The 26,360-nt window shown below is 45.3% G+C and overlaps 2 protein-coding genes across 5 annotated transcripts; one reads left to right on the top strand and one right to left on the bottom strand.

Moving 5' to 3' along the window:
* Positions 1-935: 935 nt before the first annotated feature.
* On the top strand, positions 936-13,166 carry LOC121675788 (adipocyte plasma membrane associated protein). Of its 3 annotated transcripts, XR_006020221.1 has the most exons (10): positions 983-1,129; positions 4,148-4,264; positions 4,762-4,877; positions 6,056-6,148; positions 9,398-9,514; positions 10,012-10,186; positions 10,641-10,775; positions 11,136-11,328; positions 11,588-11,752; positions 12,319-12,410. XR_006020221.1 is itself a non-coding variant. In XM_042051528.1 (9 exons), the coding sequence occupies exons 1-9, from the start codon at positions 1,038-1,040 to the stop codon at positions 12,526-12,528; spliced, it is 1,248 nt and encodes a 415-aa protein (XP_041907462.1). In that variant the 5' UTR covers positions 936-1,037; the 3' UTR covers positions 12,529-13,166. The 3 variants fall into 3 exon arrangements, 2 of the variants coding, with proteins under 2 accessions (XP_041907462.1, XP_041907463.1); XM_042051528.1 differs by lacking the exon at positions 11,588-11,752 and having other exon boundaries at positions 936-1,129; positions 12,319-13,166; XM_042051529.1 differs by lacking the exon at positions 12,319-12,410 and having other exon boundaries at positions 11,588-11,968.
* A 6,360-nt stretch (positions 13,167-19,526) lies between these two features.
* CST7 (cystatin F) lies at positions 19,527-25,165 on the bottom strand. Of its 2 annotated transcripts, none has more exons than XM_042051531.1 (4): positions 25,084-25,165; positions 20,672-20,844; positions 20,310-20,426; positions 19,527-19,848 (listed from the first exon to the last, which is right to left on the bottom strand). In XM_042051531.1, the coding sequence occupies exons 1-4, from the start codon at positions 25,154-25,156 to the stop codon at positions 19,756-19,758; spliced, it is 456 nt and encodes a 151-aa protein (XP_041907465.1). In that variant the 5' UTR covers positions 25,157-25,165; the 3' UTR covers positions 19,527-19,755. The 2 variants fall into 2 exon arrangements, with proteins under 2 accessions (XP_041907465.1, XP_041907464.1); XM_042051530.1 differs by having other exon boundaries at positions 25,081-25,156.
* Positions 25,166-26,360: the final 1,195 nt, after the last annotated feature.

The following is a 26,360-nucleotide window of genomic DNA, read 5'->3' as shown; positions in this document are numbered from 1 at the left end:
TCCAACACTGACCAGGCCAGAGGAAGCCAGGAAGAGCAGACCTTCCCACACTGGAGTTTGCCTTTTCTACTTGAAGATGTGCAGGCAGTTCAACAGGTGTTTTCAAAAACTTACTGAGCGCATTCCCATCTCCACATCCCCATCTCTCTGCTGCTGGCCTGGCAGGGAGTTACACACTGGTGACTCCTTGCAGAAGGCGATTGCCATGCATGCTGTCAGTCACGGCACTCAAAGGTGCTTCCTTAGTCTGAAGCTGAATCTTGGCTTCAAGAAGGGAAAGGAAACCCAGGTAAATTGACTGTGGTGAGAGTGAATGACAGTTTGGTTAATCAGAAAATAGTATTATTTTTGTTAAAGACGTTTTCATATTAGAGAGGAAATTTGGTAGTGCTTTTCTTGTAGTTACAAAGAAAAGGTGACAGGAAACACTGTTCTGCCTAAGTCTCTCCTACCAGTGAAATATGTTTAAAAAGCTCACATATATGTCAAAATCAAAAAAAATGCCTGTAATTGAGGCCCAGTGAATGAGCGAGAGTTACACTGTGTGTATGGCAGTGTCTCCAAGTGAGAAAAAACCCAAAACTTTCTTATGGAAGGAAATAATTCCTGGCACATGCAGGGCACGTGTCATGGTCAAGTGTTTCTGTAGAGGTTTTCTGCCACCGCGGTGGCTGCAGGGCGCTGCCGGCCGCGGGAACAACCGCGGGGGCCTGAATGGGGCGTGACTGGGATGAAGGGCGCGGCCCAGGAATGACGGGCGCCGCCCGGGAATGACGGGCGCGGCCCGGGAATAATGGGCGCGGCCCGGGAATGATGGGCGTGTCCCGGGAATGATGGGCGTGATCCGGGAATAATGGGCACGGCCCGGGAATGATGGGCGTGTCCCGGGAATGATGGGCGTGTCCCGGGAGTAATGGGCGTGGTCGGGGTGACGGGCGCGGCCCAGGGGTGGAGGGGCGGGGCCGGGCGCGAGGGGCGGGGCCGCGGTTCCGGTGCGCGGCGGCGGCCGCGGGGTCGCGATCGGGATCGGGGTCGGGATGAATGAGGTGGAGGGGCTGCGGCAGCGGCGGCCGCTCCGCCCGCAGGTCATCACCGAGGACAGCCCGGCGCAGGAGGCCAAGGAGGGCAGGTGGGTGCCCGGCGGGGCGGCCGCCGTGACACTGCGGCTGCAGGGCCGAGGCTGGGCCCGGCCCCGGGAGCGCTGCTCGGGGAGGGCCCGGGGGGCGCGGGCTCGGCCCGGCTGGCGCGGCCGGGCCGGGGGAGCGGCGGGTCGGGCTCGGAGTGCTCGGGGAGGGGCTGGAAGGGCTGGGCGGGTGCCCCGGGGCTGCGCAGAGGCCGCTGCGGGCGTGCGGAGCGAGGCCGCGGTTTCCCGGCTTGGCTGGTGCTGGGCACCCGCGGGTGTCAGCCCGGGGGTACCCCCAGTGCTGCCGCTTCTCCTGGAGCGGGCTGGCGGTGAGAGGGGTTGGGGCAGCGCCTACTGACGTATTCTGCCGAGCTGCAGGAACAGCTTTTAACAACAAAAAAAATCGGTTTGATTTATGGCTCTTCGCTTTTTTTTTCTTTTTTGATATAGGTCTGTTTAAGTCCTGTTTATCTTTTGCCAGGCAAGAAATAACAGTTATCCCATTGTGGCTTGTACAGGTTTATTGTGGGTGTGATTAAGTCCTGTATAGTTATGGTTAGTCTGTTTATACCTTGGTAGTAGTTTAAAGAGTAATCTGCAGTTTGTCAACTGATCTGCCGGATCTTTGTCAACTGATGCGTCGGACCTTGTAAACAGTCTGTTTGTGACTAAGTTTAAAAAAAAAGATTCCATTTACAATGTTCTGTTTAGGAATTTAAAAAAAAAATTAAAATACCTTCACTGTAACTGAAGGCAATAGCTGTAATTAGTGGTAGTGTTTGCTTCGCCTTTCATTGCATAAGGTAACTTATGCAATGGATATTGTAATATTTTGGTTCACCATCTGTCTCTTCTGCTTTGAGTACTTTCCAGATTCTTATCTCTGCCCTTCAGGGTCATCAGAATGGAATACCGTGTCTGATGGCTTGCACTCAGTCCCTGTTTTTGGAGGAGAGCGTCAGTATCTCTGAGCTTGAGAGACTGCTCCTCCTGCCTTCAGCCTCTCTTGGTCAAATCAGATGAATTTCTAGGGCTCTATTACTGACCCGAAGTATTCACAGGGGCTGTTCTGTTCTGAACAAGGAAGGAAATTCCTGCACCTGGCCTTTTTCTGGCTAGTAGCCATGGCAGAAACTCTTGAGGACAGTTGCTTTTCTCTCCAGCCCAGCAGCCAAGGAGATGAGACAGCCTGGCCTGCTGGCTATGGTGACCCGTAGTAGCATCTTGCCAGCCAACTATTATTTTCAATAGCTGGTTTAATGGCTTCTCTTTTTAGTTCTAAATTGCTGTAATTATAGCTGGAGTCCTGGTCAGTTGCTGTATGGAGATTTGTGGCTGCAGCCCACGTAGGATTAATTAATCAGGGACACAATTGACTAAGGTATTCTGTTTCACTGTTGGTGAACCTTCACCTCAGTGATTCTTTCCAGTGACTGACACTTGTCAGTATTCAATATTGTGTAGTTTGATAAGGATTCTGAGTAGATGACTTTTTAGTTTATTTTTTTTTTGTACAGCTTTTCAGTTTTATTTAAATTCTCGTGGTTTCAGCAGTGTCTAAACTAGGTCTTGCAAATTTGCAGTCTTGAAGTGTGAGTTTGCTTGTCACCTTATTCTTCCTGCCTTTTTTCTTTATTGTCAGTTCCTTGCAAGTTTGATTGAGGATCAGAAATATGACTCTTACTTAAATCATGCTTTTAGGAGCTTTAATTAGGTTGGCTTTGGCAGATGAGTTCCCATTCTGTTCCCGTTCATTCCCAGCTCCTTTTGTGTGAGCTGTTCTCAGCTGTCACAGAGATGCTCAGGTGTCTGCTGACAGTACTTTTAATCTTACATTGTTGAGCTTTCATCTCTTGAAGGACAGTAGAAAGACAAGGCCAAGGGCTGAAGTCTTTGTGTAAACTTGGGGATTGCCTTTGATCTTTACCCCCTGCTCTCAATTGCAGATCCAAGGGGACACAGACTGGGAGGTTTTTGCTTCCTCAAGACATCTACTGTTAAAGCAGGAAGTGCTTAAGTCGTGCCTAAACCCTAATATTTAGTTCTGTCCTTGATGTTCTCGCTGATAATCCCAAAGGTTACCTTGATGCTGATATCAGTACTACAAATACATGTATTTAGCTCCCCAGTTTGGATATGTATGTTCTGGGTAGTGGTTCATACTTCCTACTGTCTGGATGATTGGCTAGTGAAGGACATAACAGTGGAAGGGGTCCAAGGATTAGTGCAGAACCACCAGGCACTGTTTGTCTTTATTTAGCTGATCCTACAAGGAGCCTGTCTGGTTGGGCCACTGAAGGGTTCAGAACAGCTAAAATGGTAACAGCTGCTTTTCCAGTTCAAGGCTAGGATTTGTTGAGTTTGATTAATTCCTCTAAAACTTGTTGAGAGCAAAACCTGGGTTTCTCCAGTGGAAGAAATTTTTACTTGTTTTATTGTGTATTTTAATGGGTAAAGAGAAAATACGTAATTTCTTTTGTGTGCTGGGGCTTGAATTTCAAACCAATGGTCACTAAGTTAAGCAGCCATTCATTTAACTTCCTCTGTGTTTGCTGTTTTAGTGGAAGTTTTTATTCAAAGTTAGTGCTGGATGGAAAGCATTGCCAAAACTGAAGATCAAGTTTAAAAACCCCCCAACCACTCCCCAACCAAAAAACCCTTGTCTCTTAGGTGTTTTTGGGGTTTTTTTTGCTTGTTTGGGGGGGGGTTTTGGGTGGGGTTTGGTTTTTTGGTTGGTTGGTTGGTTTTGTTTTGGCTTATTTTGTTTGTTTGTTTTTATTTTAGTCAGCTATAACTTGTAGAATGAATGAAACCTTCACATAAAAATGTTCAGCCTTGTATGATGCTGGTATTCTGAGATTTTTCTCTTATCCTAATATGTTCAAAATGGACCTTGAAGGTCAGGATGGTGATTGTGCAAAAGTGTTAGTTTCCTTTTCTGAAGAAAGCAGGCTGCTACAGAATTTTTGAGGACTATAGTATTTGAAAAGAATATTAATCCTGTTCCTTGTTTGGTTTTGGCAGCACTTACAGCAGCAAGGTGTTCCGTGTTACCTTCCTGACTTTGGCTGTGTCTGTGGCTGTGCCACTGCTTGGAGTGACTGTTCTGCTGGATTGTCCTATAGACCCTCAGCCCATGAGGTAAATGGTTGTTTGGTTTCAAAGTGAATGTTCTGGAAGCATAACTTCTCCTGTGTGCTCTGTTGTTTTGTTTCAGCAAACAAGAGTTAACAATGTGAAGTGGTTCTGTGTGGATTGAGAAACTGAGGAGTGATTGCAATGTTATCCGCACCCAGTCTGTTTCTGAGCCATCTTGTGCAGTGGTGTGTCACTGCTGATCATTGAAGGAGCTGAATTACTTTCTTTAGTCATTAATCTAGAAAATTATTTTCTGCTGCCCAAACTGTCAGTGCAGCTTGTGATTACACATATACACTCTTGCCTTCTGTGAGACAAGAACTGCATTTTCACTAAAGGCCAAGTGCTCAGGCTATTGCGACACTTTTTGAAATATGCTTCATGTAAAGCATAAGTCAGATGGGCAGGAGTTGGCAAACTAGGTGAAAAAATGAACAAATGTGTTGCTCAAGAACGTTTGCATTTTGTGCAAAAGGTCATGAGGTCCTCCTGTTTTATAGTTTGAAGGAGCCTCCCCTCCTGACGGGTGTTTTAGAGCCCAACACCAAGTTACGAAAAGCTGAACGGCTGTGGGAAAACCATCTCATTGGACCAGAGTCCATTGTCAATATTGGGGGTAAGCACTGACAAAATCAGCTTTTAAAGAAGGCTCTTTAAATGTTGTTCCATTGGTAAGAGTTTGTTCAGCAGTAGACCTCCTAGATAACAAATTCTGGAAGTTATTTTGAATGGGTAGGTTTTTGTAAAAGTAATTGTATTATGCAGCAAAACCTGGGTGCTCTATACTGCTTTTCTCCTCTTTCATGAGTTCAAAATAAATCTTGTTGCCAGATTAAAAGTCCCTATCTTCCAGGACTGAAAGCACTAGCAATGTAGTCAGGGGCTACTTATGTTTGGAGGAAGTGGTCCCATTTTTTCATTTGGCTAGCTCTTAACTGGGAATTAATATTTAGAAGCTATGCCTGTTCTTTTAAAGCCCTTTGCTGCTGAGGGAGCTGAATTTTGTGATGTTCATGTTTTCTTTTATGACAGAAAAAAAATCTCAAATTCATAAATAGCATATTTACATTTTAGTGCTGTTGCACAATATCATAGCCCATATTCATAACTCCCTCAAGTTCCGTATTAATAACTCCTAAAGCTTGGATTCTTCTTGCAAGAAATCTAATGAACACAGGTGCCTTTCTGTACTTCTCTCTTGTGGCAATGTGTTCTCCCCAGATCACAAACCCTTGCCACCTCTGAGCACTTTCTTAATGAGTTACCTGTCCTTCTAATGCCATGACATCCTCTTAGCAAGAACCCAGCATTGTACAGGGGTTGTTTCTTGTGCCTGCTGAAGAAGGGGTAAGGCTAGAAACTACTCTTAACCCTTACTGAAAGATCCTTCAGTGCAAGAGGTGCTCAGAAGCCCTATAATTTATTTTCCTTCTACTGTATCTTCTAATTAAATAGCAAAATATTTTAAAGAAATTACATTATCCAGTAAGAAGCTACTGCAAATTCCTTCCTCAGATTACACTTTTTTACCTGTATCTGTAAACAATGTACGAAAAGGATTACCTGAAGCTATTGGTTTTTTATGTTGCCTGGTTTCATCAGTCTCATGGAAACTCTTTATGGAAGCTTTCCTGCAAGGGACAGCTGACCTATGAGTGAAATAATCAACCTGACTGGGAATAAGTTTTCTGTGAATAAATGTTGAAGTCTCCTTATTCCCTACTTCATGCTAGTAGAAGGATGTTTACCAGTATGGTTTTGTGATCAGCCTAATCACACAAGTTGTTTTTGCAGATGTTCTGTTTACTGGGACAGCTGATGGGAAGATTGTCAAAATTGAAGATGGGGAAATACAAACAGTAGCTAGAATTGGCCACGGTCCTTGTGGTGAGTGGCAGCTCCTGAACATAGTGTGCCTGAAAATGTCTGGGTCAAGGGCATGTGTTGGTTGAACTGTGTTCGGTCTGGATTGCAGGTGCATATCTTGCTCTGCAGGAATTTGTAGCAGAAATATGGATGTATTTGTTTCAGTGAAGTATGAGTGAAAATATGTACATTGGAAGGAAGAGTAGAACAGAGGGCCAAAAGAATGGGAGTGGATGGTCTTGATAGCAAAGCACACAGTTTCCAGCAGTAAAATTTAAGAATGCAAGGGGATTTTGTGTCATGACTACAAGGCCTTCAACATGGATGATCTGCTGGTGGAAGATCCTGCATCTTAACATCAGGAGGAAGACAAAGTTGAAGTGCATCACAAATAACATTCCTTTTCCTGTTAGTCCATCCAGAAAAAGCATTTATTTTAAGAAGAAAATGGGCAGCAACCTGGTCTGATATTTGTGGAAGCTAAAGTTACCAAGATTCTGAGGTGAAGGGCCACCTCATAAAAACTGAGGACTCCTAAACAAGTGTGAGTGAATGAACTCTAAGCTAATGTGTGAGTGGAAAAGTGTCTTGCTTTAAAACAATTATATGGGCTGGACACTCCAAAATGAGTTCTCTCTCCTTATATTTTTAACCCTTCCCCTTTCACCAATAAAGGAGAGATGAACGTGAGAAGATGTAAGTGAAAAAATAGCAGTTTACTAAAAAATAAAACAGCAAAAACCAAGATAACAGTAATAACCACTGGATACAAATGGTGCTGAATCCTGTTGACAAAGAAAAACCAACACAGCAACCAAGTCTTCATGGTCACAGAACTCTCTCATCCCCCAAACAACAGCTAGCAGGGAACAAGGACAAAACAGAAGAACCCTGGAGAACTGTTCCTGTCCGAAACCAGTCAAATGGTGCCGATCCATCTGCTCCACACCACCCAACAGGAGCTCTGCCAACAGTGGCAGCTGGAGCTGTGGCAGCAGCTGGGACTCCTGGAGAGGGGGGGATGGTGCTGGTGGAGCTGTCCTGGGTGGCAGCAGGAATACAAAGGTCTGAAGGAAGCATCCTCCCCGGATCAGAGACGGGGCTGTCCCTGGCAACAGCGGCCAAAAAGCTGTTATGGAATTCTGCAAAGCCCAGAGATAAACAAACCTGCCAAGCTGCCTTGCACTGCCTCGACTCAGAGAACCTGCCACAGGCAACTTTCTTGGCAGCCTGGCCAAAAAAAGCTGCAGCCTCTGCTCTGAAGTCCTGGGGAGAACAGAGGAGCTCCATGTGCCTGTTCCCTCTCTATTGTAAAGGGACCTCAGGCCACCTGCCTCTGTGAGCTCAGGGTGAAACACCCCAGTTCTGCTTCCAACCCCTGGGTTCTAAAGGGACAGTGGTCATCTTGGGCAGGGTGGTGTAGGGAAGATACGGAATACAATACACAGTCTTTGTGTTACCCAGGACAGAAGGACAACAACTTACTTAGAGATTTTTAAAAATAAATATCCCCTTCCCCATCTACAGATTTCTGCCTTGCATTTTGTTGTACCTATTTCCCTTCCTCTGTTTGTAAGTACAGTGGGAGTTGTGGCTGCACTTGCTTTAGCAGAGATCCTGCATTGGGGATGGTATTTTTGTTTTCTCACTGCTAAATTGCAGTTATTTCTTGTGGAATTCCACACCTCTTTCTGAACAAATTATTTGCTTCATTTAATGAGAGTTTTGGAACTGAATGAGGAAAACTGGTAGCAGCTTGTTTATTACAGAACCATCTCTATGGAAAGCTTAATGCTGGCCATCTCAGCAGTGCCTGGGCAGTGTGAGAAGCCTGGCTGGTGTTTGTTGGGACTGATGGGAGTTTTGTTTGTGGTAATGATACAGAAGCTCATCTGAGGTTCTGCAGCCCTGTGCTGATTGCCAGTTAGAAGTTAAAGTCAGCAACTGTTGCTGTCCCTATTAGCTCTCATTGACATGTTCATCATTTTATCCATGTAATTTTATGTGGATGCTCACGTGATTGGACTCTGGACTGATTTGGCAGCACTCTCTTGGCTGCCTGACAGGTAGAACAGCCTTGGTAGGACAGCTGATGGGAAGCTGGATTTAGGCATGAATGTGGATGGGGGTGGGTGTGAAAAATCACCTTTGCTGTGCTTATTTCCATTGGACTTGAACAGCTTGGGAGAGGTGGGAGGGTTGTGCTGCCCTGTTTCTTTGGGGCCAGAGTGGTAATGGGGAACCTGGACTTTTGTGTTCCTTGATTTGGGAAGTGGAAAAGCTGTAGCCATCTGCCTTCTCCAAAAATTTCTCTTGGTAACTTTTCAAACTGCTGATGTTCTGAAGTTCTTAGCTCTTCAGGACTCAAATATTTCCTTGAATTTATCTAAATTCTTCGGGTTTGCAGAATTCCCCTTCCTCCTCATATAGGAGTCTTCAGAGTCTGTCTTGAGAAAGTGGCTGTTTCACTGTTGGACCTTTCCAGAAAAAGAAAGGTTCTTCTAAATTAAAAATTAATTTAATTTAAAAAAACCCAAATCACCCCCTCCCCCCCCCCAAACCTGCAGTAAAACTGATTCTTTCTGAGAAGAAGCATCTTGTTAAATGCACTTTTCTGGTATTTACCCCATCCTCGGCAGCTGTTAGTTACTAGCCTGACAGATTCTGTGAAATGGTGAAAACACGGCGTGGGGATATCTGCTTCAGTCCCACCTAGTAAACTAAGAATCATCTCTTTAATGAATGTATGTGCCACATACATGTCATAGAGTTTTTATAAACCACAGTTTGAAGCAAAGGTCACATGTCCAAGCAAAGGAAAAAGAAAAATCCTCAAATACTTTATTCTCTGCTTCCCATCAGCCAGTGATATCTGACTGCTTTGCAGGAAGCAGGGCTGCAGCACGTGTAGAGTTTGTTTTGGAGGACAAATGTTTTAAATAATGAATGCTTCCCCTTTCTCCTCATTTTTCTTAGCTTTCATATCTCAGGTGACACCATATGGTATAGAATGTCCCTTTGGTCATTTTGGGCCAGCTGTCCTGGCTGTGTCCCCTCCCAGCATCTTGCCTACCCCCAGCCTGCTGGAGAGGGGAATGCTGGAGAGAGCACTGGTGCTGTGCCAGTCCTGCTCAGCAGTAGCCAAAACACCTTTCTAGCTGCCTGTGCAAAGCATCTTCATCTCAGCCAGACCCAACACACCTGTGTAGGTACCCTGAATGCCTTGTATGAATTTCTGTTTGCAAAACCATTTTAAAATTGTTTCCAAAGGAGGCCGTGAGGATGAGCCAACGTGTGGAAGACCCCTTGGCATGCGCGTGGGGCCAAATAACACCCTGTTTGTGGCAGATGCTTATTATGGACTCTACGAAGTTGATCCTAATACAGGTATGACTTTTCTGCACAGAAGTTCTCTTCCACTGACAAATCTGGGCTTCATTTGCAGTTTTGCCAGATGCTGCAGGCAAAACAATGCCTGTCTTCTTTGTAAAGTGATTTGGAGCTGTCTGGATGAAATGACTCATGCAAGAACTTGATATTTATTTTCCTGTAGCAATCACTTCCTCTCTGTATCTGACTGCCTGGATCAGAGCTACCAGTGACTTATCTTCTGGCATTACTTGATTTTTGTTGTTAAAATTGGTACCCCAGGGTCCATGAATAGAGCTCTGTTGTAGCTGTTTTGGTTTTCATAAAAGGAAAGGAAAAAGATTGTTACATAAAACTTTTTGTCATGCTTGCTGTACTTTTGCTTCTGCCTTGATCTCACTGTGGTAGTGAAAAGCTCTCCCCTTCCCTGTAACCCAAATCTACACAAAGTGAAGAGAGATGCATTTTGGTGTGGTTACACTGTGTGTCTTTTCTTTTCTTCTGTTTGTAACCAGGTGAAACGAAAACACTTGTGTCAACCAAAACACTGATAGAAGGCCAGAAGTTGTCTTTTGTAAATGATCTTACAGTGACCAGGGATGGGAGGAAAATCTACTTCACTGACTCCAGCAGTAAATGGCAAAGACGAGACTACTTGTTCCTGGTTATGGAAGGCACAGATGATGGGCGGCAAGTATCTCCTCCCCAAGGCATTTAACTTGCTGTAAGCTCACTTGTAGGAGTGGACTTCACCACTTCCTTGCTCTTCACATGTTTTCTCTTTATAAACCCACCTCTGCAAACATTGCACTGCCCAGGAGAGGGTGAGGGAATGTGTGGGTGTTGCTAATGAGACCTTGCAGCCAAATAAATGAGATTCTCCTTTTTCCTTCAAGAGGAGTGGCATGGGACATTTGTTTTAAAAGTGAAGGTGTTAGCATTACCTTCAGCCCAAATCCTTCCTGAATGCTGCCAGTCTCAAGTGCCTTATTCTCTTATTTCTCTTGTGTTCATAAACAAATGCTTCCTCGCTATTCTGCCTTCTTAACTCAAGTGAGGTGTGTGTGAGAAAAGATGGAATGCCTGAAGAACAAAACACAGATGCATAAATTTTCATCTTCACTCAAAAATGGTTTCTTTTTAGCCTCCTTGAATATGACACAGTGACAAAAGAAGTGAAAGTCTTAATGGTGGGGCTGAGGTTTCCCAATGGTGTGCAGCTCTCTCCTGCGGAAGACTTTGTCCTGGTGCAGGAGACAACCATGGCTAGAATCAGAAGGCAAGTATGACTTGGAAATTATTACCAATCTGTTTAGGGATTGTTTAAATAAACAAGTGGAATGACAGAAGAAACCTTACACTTTATTTATGCCTAGTTATAAATGACAAGGTGACCTTCTTCAATACTTAATTTTTTTATTACACTGTAAACATCTGGGCTGCATAATCTTTCCATCATGGGCTCCTTAAGCACAGTGGAGCAAGCTCACTTTTTTCCTGAGGAGGAGTGTGTGGCAGTGCTGTATTTCCCTGTACCAAAAATAATAGGGAAAAAATTTTTTTTTAAATTTTGGAACTCTCATTTATTATTTAAACTGCTTGAGTTAAGATGTTCTAATCTATTATCTATAACTTTCAGGTATTATGTGTCTGGGCTGATGAAAGGTGGAGCAGATATGTTTGTTGAGAATATGCCTGGTCTTCCAGACAATATCAGGTTAAGCAGCTCTGGAGGATATTGGGTAGCTATGACAGCTGTGCGACCCAATCCTGGATTTTCTTTGTTGGACTTCTTATCTGAAAAACCATGGATTAAAAGGATGATATTTAAGGTAAAAAATTATAATATTAAAAAGATTTTTTTTTTAAAAAATCACCTTCAGTATAGGAATGGAAGTGATAAATATTTGTTTGTCGTGTTTCTTCCTCTTCACAGGAAGATTTAAAAAAACATTAGGGACTGTGGTTAAAACTGTTGTTGCTTTCCCCTGGTAGAATAATCCTTACGTATTCATAGGCAGTAAAATTTAGCATTTGCTTCTTTGAGTAGCAGGTGCACATCTCTTAAGTTGCCTTCCATCTTGATCTTAGGAAAGAAAAAGAGCCTATCTAACCATGCAGCAACACAGGATCTACATTTGGATATGTGAAGACTTCACCTGAAGTGCCTAAACTGCTTATTGCCAGGTGTCTGGAGAGCATTTGGGAAGTATGAGCTGTTCCCATGGCTGCCCTAGGCACCCTAGGAGACAGAGTGTACGTTGTGGATGGTGTTAGGTGACATTTTGTTCTGGTTCACTATGCCTGTTGTTGTGTCACCCCGCTTTAGGATGAGCAAGGATAATGTATTTTTTTAAGGGCTAGAGAAACAGCATGGTGCTTTTCAAACAATGCAAAGACTTGGAAATACTCCTGTCCTCGAAAAAATAAAAATCAGCAAGCAGTGCTTAGGATTCCATTGCAGCTGAACAAGCTCTGTGCTGTTCCTGTCTCTCCTGGTGCAGTGCAGGAGCTCTGAGTGATGCTGTGGGGAGCTTGGCATCAGCTGCACCAGAACAAGCTGCTGTCTCTTGCGTGGGCAACCTTTCAGCCTGCCTCTGGAGTACAGTGAGCTTCTGCTGATCTGTTTGTTTCTTCTAAAGTTGGCTTTTCAGATATTAATGTGTTAACCCTGTGTAATGGTGTTTACTCAAAATGTGTCCTTATGCTCTTAGCTGCTGCTTCTGAGGAGCGTGGAGTGGTCTTTGCCTGTATAAATGTCTGAGATCTGATTGTGGAGAACAAAACCTCTTGTTAATTTTCTTTTTTTTCTTCTCTTTCAGTTGCTGAGTCAGGAAACTGTGGCAAAGTTTGTACCCAAATATAGCCTTGTTGTTGAACTCAGTGAGACAGGATCCTACAAAAGAAGCTTCCATGATCCCAACGGAGTGACAGTGGCTTATGTCAGTGAGGCACATGAACACAATGGACACCTTTACCTGGGATCCTTCCGCTCTCCCTATATTTGCAGACTTGATCTCCAACATGTTTAACTGCCCATCCATGATGAAGTCCTGCTGTCCTGTACTACTCCAGAGGCGCAAAGGAAGCATGTGCTCGAGGCAGGGTGTGACCAAGGACAAAAAGTGACAGACAGTCTGTTAAGGTGCAGTAGCACTGTGGCCATAGGAAAACGTACAGCTTGCTGTACCTGTCCTCTGTCTTGGCTGACTGCTCATGCTCTGGAGTTGGCCTGCATTATTGTTCATATCTAAGGACTATGGTGAGGCATCTTCATTCAGTTCTTTGTTCCTCCAAGGAAATCCATCGATTTTCCTGTGCCCAGCCTTGTTTGGAGTCATCTTAAACAGACACCATCATGTCACCTTTAATGCAACTCTGTGTCCTCTTACACTGGAAGGATTTGTGATGGATGGAATATAATTGTGTATGATTTGGGTGGAAGAGGGTGGCTTGCATGTGTTTATTTCTGTTTAGTGCCTCCTGTCCAGGAGTGATTACAGTGCATGTTCTAATGTCATACCATGGTGCTGTGGTAGAGGCAGCAACATCCAGGACATGCCTAGGAATCTAGTAATGCCATTGGGTTTCTTCAGTCTCAACCTGTGTAAGTCACATCAGACATTGCAATTAACTGTTAATCAACATGCAGGATCAAAATGGATCGTTACCTGTGGACTCCTGTGTTTCTTTATAGCTTTGAGGTCAGATGATGAATGAAAGTTGCATTTTCGGTGTTATTAAGGACTAGTTCCAGTGGGTTTTAAAAGGGTTGTTTGTAGTATTTCCTTCATGTTTACCAGGTCCTGAAAGTGTCCTGTTCCTTGTCTATGTGACTGTGCCTGGGAGAAGAGGGCTAGCTGCAGGAATCCTCTTCAACATGCTCTTTATGAAGAAATGGTTAAGATTGTGGGGAAGACTGGTGTCTGAAGATGGATGTGGACTCAAAAGGCCCCTGTAAAATCTACTGTTGGTGGATGAGGAAGGCTTAGGTGGAGGATTTTGGAATGCAGTAGTAACTCATGGATGCTTTCTGGCATCTCCAGGGACTTCCTCTGTTAACAGATACTCTGCTTGGTAAATGCAGAGAGTGCTTTTCTGTCAGCTATTGCGAAGGAAAGCCTGTGCTGTTACATGTTGTGTCTGGAATGGCTGGCAGCACAAAGGAATTCCAGACAACAAATCAGCTTCATAGAGGAGCCAAGGAAGAGAAGGGCTGTGGTGGGCCTGGTGCTCACCAACAGAGAGGAAGTTGGGCAAAAATGCCAGGAAGCCTGTGTGGATGAACAAGGAGCCCCTAGGCAAGCTCAAACACTAAAAGGAAGCCTACAGAGGGTGGAAGCAGGGGCTGTAGCCTAGCAGGAATACAGAGATTGTCAAAGCAGCCAGGGATCAGGTTAGAGGAGATAAAGCCCTGAGAGAATTTAACATGGCCAGGGACATCAAGGACAAGAAGAAAAGCTTCTGTGAGTATGTGGGTGATGAAAGGAACACTAGGAAAAATGAGGACCCTCTCTGGAAGGAAAGGGGAGACCTGATTACCTGAGACATGGCAAAGGCTGAGGTACTCAGTTACTTTTTTGTCCCCTTCTCCACCAGGAAGTGCTCCAGCCACACTGCCTGAGTTGCAGAAGGGAAAGGCAGGGACTGGGAGACTGAAGAATCACCCACTGTAGGAGATCAGGTTTTAGATCATCTGAAGAACATGAAGGTGCACAGGACCTGTTTAAATGCATCCAGGGGTCCTGAGGGAACTGATGGATGAAGGGGCTAAGTCACTCTCCATCATATTTGAGGAGTCATGGCAGTCCAGTTAAGTTCCCACCATCTAGAAAAGGGGAAAAATAACCTCAATTTAAAAATAAAGGGGAAAAAGGAAGACCTGGGGAATTACAGCCTGGCAGGATCATGGAGCAGAGAGACTGGAACATGTTACTCAGAGAAGTTGTGGATGCCCCACCCTTGGAAGCATTCAAGGCCAGGCTGGATGGGGCTTTGAGCAACCTGGTCTCATGGGAAGTGTCCCTGATGATCATTAAGGTCCTTTCCAACCTAAAGCATACAATGATTTTAAGTAAGAGGTTTTGCATCTTGAAGAGCTAAAGGGGTTGGTTCAATTGCTGTGTGATTTAGTGCATTGATACTTGGGAATTGAAGCTTTTGCTGCTCTCTCATCTTCTGCCACTGGGTGACAATCCAACCTAAACTTACACTACTGCTCCATTTCCTCACCTTTGGAAAGGAAAGAGATTTGCTATAAATATGTAACGAAAAGCACCAGAAAAGGGGAAGGTGATGCTAAAAATGTCACCTGATTTCACTGGCCTTCTGCTCTTCTATTAATGGAGGGCTATGCAAATGAAAATGACCCTTCCCTGTCAGTGCTTCTGTCACCTTGTTCTGTGTTACTGCCAGGCTGCAGCAGTCCTGTGGCAAGTAGCTGATGGCCGCTGGATCAGGCTGATTTGTTCCTGTACAGGCCAGGGGCTGCTGGTTTTGGGAAAACCCAGTCCAGGGCAGGCTGCTTCAGCACCAGCTGGTTAACACTGCTCTGCCAGCCCTTGCAACTATTTGTCCTCTTCTGGTGGGATATAAAAGATGAACTTGATGGGATCTTAAATTGGGGTTGAAAAAGCAGATCTGCTGTGGTGATTCTTTCACCCTGATGCTTTGGCAGCCTTGTGGCAAACACAGCTTTACCTCTTGGTACACAGTTATCACTAGTGATTTATTTGCCAAAGTATTTCACCAAGTAACCTTTGGACAGAGTGCAGTTCTCAGTTAATTTTTTTTAAGGGTACTGCAGAGTGACTGGACTTGTACCCCATAAACTCCCTCTATTTCTACAGGCTGGACAGACAGGATTTATTCAGTTTGAGAGATTAAAGACCTCTGAAGTCTGTAAATCCCGACTGTGGTGCGTGGCACAATGCTAAGCAACAATCCTTGCATGGTGACAGGCTGCTTAACCAGGCCATTGGTGTTCCATTTCTCACAAGAACCTTAACACTTCATTTTAGCTGGCTCCCATTCTGGTGTTCTGCTGGATCCTGATAATCCATCCATGATATGCAGAAGTGGGGGGGACTGTAGTAAAACCCAGATTAAACAGGTTGGCTGACACACAGGTCTCATTATGCAGCATAAGGGGTGCTTAAGAACAGTATTTTTCTAGAAACAATTTTTTTCTAAAGAGATTTCTAATCCTTGGTGGGCTCTCAAATGCAGGAGTAAAGCAGCAGCACTAAAATGCCTGTGGAATAAACAAACTGGCATAAACTCCTCTTGATGCTCCTGTGAAGACCGGTTTTACAGGCTCGTTCCACAGAGGCTGAGTCAATGGTGTGTTGATTTCAGATGGATGGTGACACACCTGCCTTGAGCAAGGAGAAACCTGGAACAAGACAGGCTTGGAAGAAAACAGCCAGTCTTCTCTCTTGACGATATGAGTGCAGGAACATAACACCTCTGCATCTCTGAGACTCTTCTCTAGTGTGAGAAGTCTTACTGGATGCAGGAGGATTTACAGAGGTATCCAAAGGTCTTGTCAGAGCATGATTGGCTTTTTGTGGTAGAAGAAAGGGGCTGTGGTTCCCTAAGAAGGGAGGAAGTCCTCTCTGCATAACTCTCAGAGAAGCCTGAGGCTGCTTCCTGTGTCTTACCCAAGCTTCTTTTGGGACAGACATGGCATATGAGAGAATGTTGCCCTATCTCCTGAAAGGCTTGGAGAAATTTTTGATGTAATGTAAAGCCCTGCAGTAAAACTATCCAAGGAAAGGAACCGAGCTGGAGTACACCACAGCTGTGCATTTTAAAAATGTGTTTTGTTTTGCTTTGTTGGTGGAATAGATGTTTCTGCAGGGCACAAGTATCGAGATTTTGCTGAAGCTATTTAAAATGTTGCTCCACAGTTAACTGCCCTGTTTCTTTTCTGGAGCAAACTTCTGTACTAGAGCTGCTGGAACATAACTCGTGTGTGCCCCTGACACTTCTATGCAAAGGTTGGTTTCTGAGACTGAACAGCTGATGAAAGTGATTGCAAAGCCTTGGCATAAATCTGATTACTTTAAATTTGTGTCTGCTTTGTGCCAGTAAAAACTTTGCAGGTGTGATAATGACCTCTTAAGCTTCTGGGTCTGTCTGCTCATTGATCACAACAGGGATCTGATGATGCTGACGCTTGGGCCGTCTCATCTAGCCTGCTTAAAAACAGTGCTGCAGAAGAGTGAGCACAAGGGGGCAGCTGATTTTTGCTAATTTGTTTGAAGTAGGGACTGAAGAATTTAGCAGTAAGTTGTTGTTGTAGTTAGCTATGTGTGCAAGGCTTTTTCCTCATTTAGCAGCTGTCGTGTCTCCTTATCTGTCTGCTGCCAGCTAAACCTTGTGCTGGTTCCAGTGCAGCTGTGACTCCCCCAGCTGTCAGTGGGCTCTGAAAGTCAGTCAGGTTGTGAAATTGGGTGCATTTGGTACAGGCAGAACTTCCAGCTCCTTCATGTGGAGCTGCTGATGTCAAGAGAATGCAAAGTGGGAAGTCTGTCAGTCAGCAATGCTTTACATTTTGATGGCAGGCAGTTCGTTTCCTGTGCAATTTAAAAAGTGGGTGTATGAGAGGAAATATTTGCAGAGCAGAGCTTTTGAGCAAATTCAGATCTCCATTTGAGGATCACTGGCCACTTTGAAGCTCTGGTAAAACTCAGGTTGTGGTTGTCCCACAAGCTCTTAATGTCACTGCTGGGATTGTTCCTTTTTTTCTTTAACATACAGGGCTGGCAGAAACAAGTTTTCCTTCTCACCTTATGCCCTAAATCTTTACTAAAAATATTTTTGAATTGCCGTTGTAACCTGAAATAGATGTCAGAGCCCCAGCAAGGTGGTGTAAATTGTAGCCAGGAGGGCAGAGACATTGGCTTTTTGACTGCTGCATGTCATTGTGATTAAATGGTACTTAGCTGCAGTTCTTTAGGTCACTGCTAGCAGTGTCCTCCTCTTTAATTACCCAAATCCTTCCTGAGTGAAGTGCTCTGGAGTGATACAAAGAGCTCAGTTGACTTTAGCTCTGCTCCTTTGTCTGGTGCTCATGAAAGCTCTGTTACCATAGCTGAGGGGATGATGGATGCTACACTTCCAGTGTGCCTTTCTTGGTGGAAGGCACACTGGAATTATGTGTCACAGGGAACACATGGATGCAGCTTTGAACATAAGGCTGATCTGTCTTTCTCAGCAGGTGTTTGTCTGTTTGGATAGAGAGGTCTGAACAGTCTTACTGCATTTTCCTTGGGAGAACAGCAAAGTCCTGTTGGATTTGTCAGCCTGCATGGTGTCAAGTTCACCTGATTTTAACTTCTGTTGCTCTGACAAATGGAGACTTGACTTGCTGAGGAGACTGAGATGAAGCACTGTGTGCCAGGGGCTTAGAGAGTCACACAGGGGACACTGTTGTGTGACATGCTCACTGCCTGCATGCATCTCTGCACAGACCTGAAGTGACAGTGTGCTGCCTGCTCACCCCCACTGTGGCATGTGAGAGGCAAATGACATCTGTTCCTGAACACCAGGCTGTCCTGCTGGCTGAAGGAAGGAACATGGATGTGCCCAGCCTTGTTCTGGGCTGGACTGTCTAGAGCTGACAGCCTGATTGGAAGCTCTTGGCATTGTATGAAGCATGCAACTGAAGGAGAAGAGGGATTGAGACCATTCCTAACCCCTCTGAGATACAAAGAGCAGCACTTCCTGGGTTCTCTTGCTCTCCTGCAAACTTAGCTGTGGCTTGGCTTTCCTGCTTTGTGGACACCCCAAGCCACCATAGCTGACTTTATTTCTCCTTGTCTTTGGCACCAGGCTGTTGATGGTGGCTTGTGTGATGGGTGAATGTAGCATCACATTACATCCTCTTGTGGCCCTTCTGGAGCTTTCTTTTGAGCACTGCTTTTTTTTTTTTTCCCCAGTGAAGGCACTGCTGTTCTCAAAGATAAGATGCAGCACAGCTGCCTCTCCAGCACTGGATGCTGAATTTAAGCTGCTGCTGGGCCACCTATTCTTCGCAACTGGTGTTTCTGAAGCAGAACTTGAGACTTGCCCAGCTTTGGGATTACTTGGAGCAGGTACCTCAGCTGTACTATTAATACCATAAGATCCCCAGACCTTGGCTTAGAGCCCTTCACTGGCCTTTCTTGACCAAATGGTTATAAGGGCTGAAAGTGGGGGTGTTACTGCTAATAGGAGTTGCAATATTGCTGCAGAAAGGCAACAACTCTTGGAAGAAAAGGAGTGTTTGTGGAAAAAAATGTGTTCTTTGTGGCTTAGATCAGGGCCCTGCCCGTTCAGGAGTGCTGGTCTGTGTATGACTGATCATGGGCTCAGACTTTATGGCTGTTTTAAGGGAGCAGCTACCCAAATCCTTCCTAATAAGGACCTTAGTCCACTGTAAGCAATAACTGGCCCATGGATGAAGACTGAAGACTTGAAGGAATGGTAGATGCCCACCTAGAGAAGACCATCATTGTACTGAACCTGAATATAAGATGTAGTCTGCCAGAGAATAAATGTTGTATATTAACCTGAATGGAACCATGCTGTTTATCCTCAGCAGAATTATTCTGTGGGAGTATGATTAGATTTATTTGCCTTGGCCTTTGCAGCCATGCCCTTTCACAGTGTAGCTTAGCTTTTGATTAAAGTGGAAGCACTAGTTAGACTCTGTCAGTTCTGGGCTGTCTGTGTTTCAAGATGGCCTTATCCATACCTCTGCCTGAAAATAAAAGAACAGCTCTCCCTCTTGCATTCCTGACAGAGGTGTCTAACCATTTCCCTGGCACTGGAGAATCTTAAAATTTTTGTGTGTGTGTGTATCCCCAGGCAAACTATCCCACTGTTGTAAAGCTTTCCTCAGTGTTGTAGTCACACATGCTGTGGTTTAGACTTGTTTCCATCATGGCTCTGTGAAGGTTCATCACAAAACAAGTGCAACAGAGCTTCCTGGGAGTGCTTGGAAGTTCAGCCAGAGTGTGGATGGTGAATGAATGACAACACGTGTTCATGTGCAGTTTAGTTTTGGACAAACAGATACACAACTGGATAGCAAGACATTCAGTCAAGGCAGGCCTTGTTTTTTGAGTGTCTTTCTCAAGGAAAAATCAACCATGTGCTTTGAGAGAAAAGCTCTGTGACAGTTCTGTACAGCTGTTCTCCACTTCAATATTGACCTCAGTAGTCCAGGCAAGGAAAAACTCCGGGCGGGAGATCCCCTGTAAGTCAGGCTCTTATGGAGCAAGGTCTTGGTGACAGTGGGCAACAAGGATATGTACTTTTTGTGTCCACGGTGTTATCCAGACCTCAAAATAGCATCTCAGCGTCTGTGAATAAAAGGGAATTGGTGAGAAAGTTCAGGTGTCTGCTGATTGTTCTCAGCATTGCAGGCTGTGATGGGACAGGGGAGAACAGCATCCTTTTGTCTGCCCACTTTATCCTAGGAAAAATACTGTTTGCCAAGTAATCCTGTCTTGTGGGAGAGCCTGTGTAAGGATATCCCCCACCCAGGAAATCTCTATTTAGCACTACTCTATTTCTGCACACTGTCCTGAGTCACCCAGGAGTATGGGCCAGGTGGATGTATCTGCTTCAACTCCTTGCAGACAGGAGCTGGCCCTGGATGCATGAAAGGTGATAACCCAGCCTCACCCCAGCTGGCTCTGCAGAGGAGAGGCCTGTACACATATGAAGACATGGAAGAGCTGGTCTGAAAGTGATTGTGCAGCTAGAGATGGCCAAGAATTCCCTGCAGTTCCTGGGCACCCCAAAGGAGTCGAACACATACCAGTTGCAGGGTTTTTTTCCTCTGAAATTGACAGCTGTCCAGGCTGGAGTGATCCCTCTTCTCACACACAGTGCGTTTGATTTCCACGTGAAGCATGTACTTCAGCCCTCTGACAATCTAGAGAAAGCAGTTTCCTCCTTTAAAGTGAGGGCAGGGGAAAGAGATGCCAAAACTCTGTCTAGGGATCAAGTGCTACACCCGAGAACTGTGTGTCACCTACACAGAGCCCTCCTGTGGAGCAGTGCTATAGGGGACAGGTGTAGCAGTCCTGAGGAAGATCAGGGCTGTTGGGTCTTGGATGTGCCATAGGAAGGTCAATTAGAAGATGTTTTGGAGGATCATCAGGAGTCAGCTGCTCTTACCTGTACCATGGCTTTCTTTATCTGTGATTCCTTAAACAGAAAGAGGTCATTGGAGCTGTTGTTGTATCTGTAGACCCCAAAGCGAGCAGCCTTGCGGACCCCAGGGTTGTTGGTGTTCACTGGGACAGGGAAGCCAGGTCTTATGGTTGGGTGGGGTGGTGGTATATTTGTAACTGAAACAACACAAAACATCAGTGTAAAACACATCAGGGGCCTGAAAGGGTGGGAGCTTCAGCCGTCTGAACCAGTGCTAAACCTTCCTATTTGTCCAATGCATTTGTGCTTCAGGTCTCTGCTCACATCCGTTGCAAAGCAATTTTCCTTTGTATGTTTTGAAATGGTGAAACGGTCCTAGGAAATGAAGTGACATAAACAGATGCTGCCAGAAGTGAAAGCAGAGCTCAAAATGACTTGGAAGAAGCCAGAGTATCACAAATATTATTTAAATGTCTCTTGTACGACTCCCAGTTTATAGAAGGACCAACTCTGGCTCTGCTTATGAAGATAGATCATGTTGCTCAGAGTACAGTATAGTTTTGATAACATATCAAACACTGGCTCGAGAGTCCTGCTGCTCTTAATTTGCATGTCTTATCTTACAGATACAAGTCTTTCCCCCACACCCCACCCTTAAACCTTTGATGGCATCTTGAGGTTTTTATGTTAGAAGGATTTAGATATTAGGAAGAAATTCTTCACTGAAAGGGTGATAAGATGCTGGTACATGTTTCATCCCTGAAAATATTCAAGTCCAGGCTGGATGGGGCTTTGAGCAACCTGGTCTAATGGAAGGTGTCCCTGTCTGTGGCAGGGGGGTTGGAAGTAGATGGTCTTTATGGTCCCTTCTAACCCAAACAATTCTATGATTACCAAGGTCATGGAGTGGAGAAGCAAGATGTGTAGGAAATAGAAATTGGGGAGTGTGCGGGGGTTAACCCATGACCTTTCACATTAGAGCATTTCAGAGAATGATTTACTGTATATTTTTATTTGGTTTTCTAGTTCCTTCCCCATGCACTGCTTATTTTTCAATCATTTAAAAGAAGCTCGAAGCTTTCAGTTGATGTCATTGTTTCATCCCATTTTACATTTTCCTTCCTCTCTGTTTTCCCACTTCTGAAATCAAAGAAAACATCCCCAATCCCACAGAAGGTGCCATGCAGCCACTGCTGATGCCGAGGCCTGTCAGTGCAGGAGGGGACCCTGAGTGTGTGCTCACAATGAGCCTGTGTGTGCTTGTGCACACAAATGTGCACACAGAGGTTGTACTAAATGTGCTGTGAAAATCAAGCTTTTTATCACCTCTAGCTATTTTCACAGATAGATCTCTCACCCTCAGCCAGCTGCACAGAGCACAGGCTGTGTACTAAAGCCAGTTTGCACTGAGAAACCTAAGTAGAAGACAGGGGCAGCTTGGTGATCCAGAGTCTATTTAAAAAAAAAAAAAGAAACCAACCCAGAATGATGTACCATCATCAACGTGGAAGGTGACAAAAATTTATCTCACATGCTTATGCACATCCTACTTACACTGTCACATCCTTCTCACAGGTGTTAACTGCTGCACCCACTTGTAACAATGCTCAGAGATTTATGCCTTGACCTGCAAAGGAGAGACTCGATTCCACATCCCTTCCCCACCCAAGGATGTCCAAATCCATCTCTCTTCCTGGCTGATACCTCAGCTACCTTAGTGACCCCTGTATTTTCTTGCAGGTGGGAGCTGAGAGACCCAGGCCATGTGTTGGAGAGGAGCAGATGTTCTGCAGGTGGCTTTGTGTCTGGTGTGGAGGTGATGAGCTTTCCTGTCCCATGCCTCTGATCTATGTTGCCACTGCGTGTGCAGCCAGTGCTGGGCAATCTGGTGGTATTTTTTCACCCAACAGTCCAGAATCCACTTGTAGGTCCCAAGACTATTCTCTATGGGATGGTGTTTTCCCACTGCAGCAAGGGTGGGATTCAAGAGTCACAGAAGCTTGTGACCACTCAGCCTTGGACTGAAGGTATTTCTCAGGCAAGCACATCTTACACAGTGCTCAACTCATGGGTAGAACTTTTCGCAGGGGTTAAGGCACTGGGATCCACAGGTGATTCAGGTGGGCTGTGCAGGACCGGTCTGCAGGCAGAAAGGAAGCTCGAGGCAGAGCAGGGCCTTGGTTTGCCCACAAGGCCCACTGTACTCTTCCTCAGAAATGCCATGCTTTTTCCTGTGCCATCAATACCAACCCAGCAGCTGTACGGACCAGCTTTTTCCTGAGCTCACCTAGCAACTGAGACATTCTCCCAGGCTGAGAGCAGGGTGCTGCCTTGGGCTCTTCTTGCTGCTCCCCAGCACCTTGCTTGAATATCTGCTCTCATGCCTGTTGGAAAGTCAGGTGTGGCAGTGGTGGTGTTGTTGATATCACTGTTCTTTGTAGAAGGGGATGATAACACCAGACTCTTTCAATCTTAACACAGTGTACTTTTGTGGCTTTTGAGAGCCCTCAACACCTCTTGAGTCATGGTGACGTCTTTTATAGGCACGGGGTGAATGAGACTGGCTGAAATCACACTCTGTTTATGGGAAGAAAACTGTTATGTGTATTACTCAAACCAAGAGTCAGAGTCCAAGAGCCCTTGTTCCTGACTCCAGTGCCTGGGAGATCCAGCAGTGTCACACATGGCCAGGCCTCCAAAATGCATCACCTGGAGAGGTGAGCGAGCTGGACATGTGTTGTAGGCAGCTTGACTCAATACACCATGTGTTGTAAGCAGGTGATAGGTTATAGGTTGTATTTCCCCCCAGCTTTCACCAAGGGGTACTGGGCATTTTACCTCTTTTACCTGTTGCAACTTGGTGTTGAAAATTACTCATACCAGAGCAAAGTGGGTACAAAATCTACTGAGCCCTTGTGGGAGAACTTTACCCCACCATTTTCCTCTGGGGACTCAGATTCCTTCAGGCTAGGATTTGGTTTTCCTTGTGTGCTTCCATTCTCATTCGAGGTGGTCACTGCATGGCACACACACTGGGCTGAAATAACTTTTACTGTTTGCAATAGTTTGCAGTACTGTATTTCCAAACCCCAGAGACTCTCTGGTGTGAGGTACCTGTAATTCTGATTTTCTCCCTGCAGCCTTTTCTGACTGTTTCATCCCTGGCTTGGCTTGAGTGCCATCCTAAAAATTTGCGTTTGTGTAAGGTGATGGCCCCGTTCCAGACACAAGCCAAACTTGGCTCAGAGGGTCAAATAGCAGTGCAGGGCTCTAGGCAAACCAGCATTCCTGAAACATCCAGGCCTGGGCGGGAGTAGACTTGGCCAGACACCTAAAATACTCAGAGGCCCTGAGTGTGTGATCTCATGATCTGAGCAGACAACTCTTGCTGCTCTAGTGAGCGATTCTTAGGACCAGAGCATTCATATTCAGAGCCCATCCTTGCTCCTGGATTTGGAAGTGTGAAGAGAGAGATGAAAAAGCTGGCCCTCCTTCTGCTCCTTCTGTTGGACAATAGTAGGGTTAGACTCTTTTCTTGCTCAGTTACCAGGCCACCACTGTTATTAAGCGAACAAGGGCTGTTCTTGCAGAGATGAGCTGAATGTTGTATTAAGAGGCTCTCTCTTGTGCTTTTCTTCTTGAGGATTACTTTGGAGACCTTGTTCCTGCAATATGAGAGAGCAATCCCATGGATGCTCCCTCCCAGGCTGCAGTGAAACTGACAGGTTGATTTTTTTTCCGCCAGATGCTTCAGAAACCTCCTCCCCATTACTCCCTCCTTTCAAAACTTCCTCCCTCTAGCAAGGCTAGGCTTTATCTTTACATTTAAGATGTGGCAGAGTTCCTGCATGCTTCTGCAGCCCCCAAAGGAAACCACAGCAGAAACAAAAAGCTACTGGCTAACCAAACACCATCCCTGAGTTCTTTCTGTGTATGGGAACCAAAGTAATACTGAAATAGAACCAAAGCCTTCAGAGAAAAACACTCCTGTCTGCAGCTCCCATTCTAAAGATTTAAGGCCAGCTGCAATCAAGAGAGTTCCCTTGCTCAGCAAAGGAAGAAATGAAACACAGTAATGCTTCATTAAAAGTCAGCTAATCGGCACTCAAGTGTCCATCTGTACTTAGCAGTCAGATTTTTACCCGCAGTCTTTAGATTTAATAATCAAGGTCATGCAGAGTTTAAACACTGACAAATGAGTTAAAACCATAAATTTACTTTAAAACCCCTAAATGATATCTCTGGATAGCATGGTTCACTACACGAGGAGAAAGTCTTTAGAGCAGTCAGGTTTTCAGCTGCAGCCTGACCCCTGCGGTGCTGAGCCAGCGTGGGCAGCCGTCGGAGAAAGGCTGTTATTTACCAGAGCATTACATAGTAGCACTCACAGAACCTAAAACACAAGGAAAACAGCAATTATTTTCCATTCTTACCACCTGAAGTCCCGGTGAAGCTCCAGAGTGCCAAACAGCAAAGTGCAGTGAAGCTGCAGGCGAAGTTCACTGCCATCTCCACCACGTCAGAAGAGGAGCCTGACAGCCAGAGGAGTAACTGCCCTGCTTCCTGCTGGAGAAGAAGTGCCTCTGTGAGTGCTCTTATTGGCTGGTGGAGAAGTAAAAAACCACCCTAAAACCCCCTGAATCATCACAGCTCTGATGCAGACTTTGTCTCCTGCTGACGACCACATACCTCGAAGCCCAGCCACGAAGCTGTGGCTTGGTGATAGCAGCACCAGCCTTGCATGAGACAGGGACTTTTGCTTTGACCCTCAAGGATTGTGCAGAAGCATGGACAGATACGTGTGATGCAACACTGGAAAGGGGTGTGGGGGTGAGGAGAGTAACAGTCATGTGCTTTAAGGATCATGGGAAAACTTCATACCTAAGAGATGGGCAATGAGCCCTGGGGATGTGGCTCTTGACGTGCATACGTGCATCTGCGTGTGGAGACCTGACAGAGATGATGGATCCAGTGTCCTGCTTCCCCTCATGTGGAGATGTGGGGTTTGGGTGAGGCAGACAGGGAAGTTTTAGGGGTACCTACCCAAGGGGGCTGTGTGGAACAAAGCCAGTAGGGAGAACATTTTGGGTTTGGTGGTAGAGAACATTGCACTGTACATTTATGAAAGGTGTTATGACAACAGGAAAGGGCTGCATTAGAGAAGATGAGGTTTTCTCTAGGTGCTATCCAGAAAGAAGAGAAACAGGGGGAGAGGGGTATTTTGTCTCTCTGTGGCTTGCAGAGCTTTTCTGCTCTGTGGTTGGATTTCCCAGTGTCAGTCCTTGGTTTCCAGAGAGATCCTCTCTAGGCGGTGCTGGCCCATGCTGAGAAGCTTGAAAGACTAGGGAAAGGGCTTAGTTGCCAGACTTTGTGGTGCAGCTGAAATAACCAGCTGACAGATTCAGGAGACTGGGAAATGAAGCATTGTCTCACTGAAGGGCTGATAGGAGTGGACCTCACTCTGTGTGTTCGTTTCAGGTGAGCAAGAAGGTGATGGCTGCCCTTCACTTGCCCCAGCAACAAATCGTGCTGCTTTTTGAACAAAGACATCTTACTGCCTCAGGTAAAGTCCTAATGCAGGGCACTGTGGGTGGTGTACCAAGGGCTGGAGGAAAATATTCTTAATGTTTTTCGTAGGAGGAGTTTAGATAAACCCTCTTTTGAAATGTCCCACAGAGAAAGAATGTGGCAACTATAGTGCATCACATTTATC

The sequence above is a fragment of the Corvus kubaryi genome, unplaced genomic scaffold, assembly GCF_017639235.1.
Source record: "Corvus kubaryi isolate FWS band 111438036 unplaced genomic scaffold, C.kubaryi_AGA036_p1.0 76, whole genome shotgun sequence".
Classification (NCBI taxonomy): domain Eukaryota; kingdom Metazoa; phylum Chordata; class Aves; order Passeriformes; family Corvidae; genus Corvus; species Corvus kubaryi.
The sequence above is the reverse complement of the archived record's forward strand: the minus strand, read 5'-3'. Positions and strand labels throughout refer to the sequence as shown.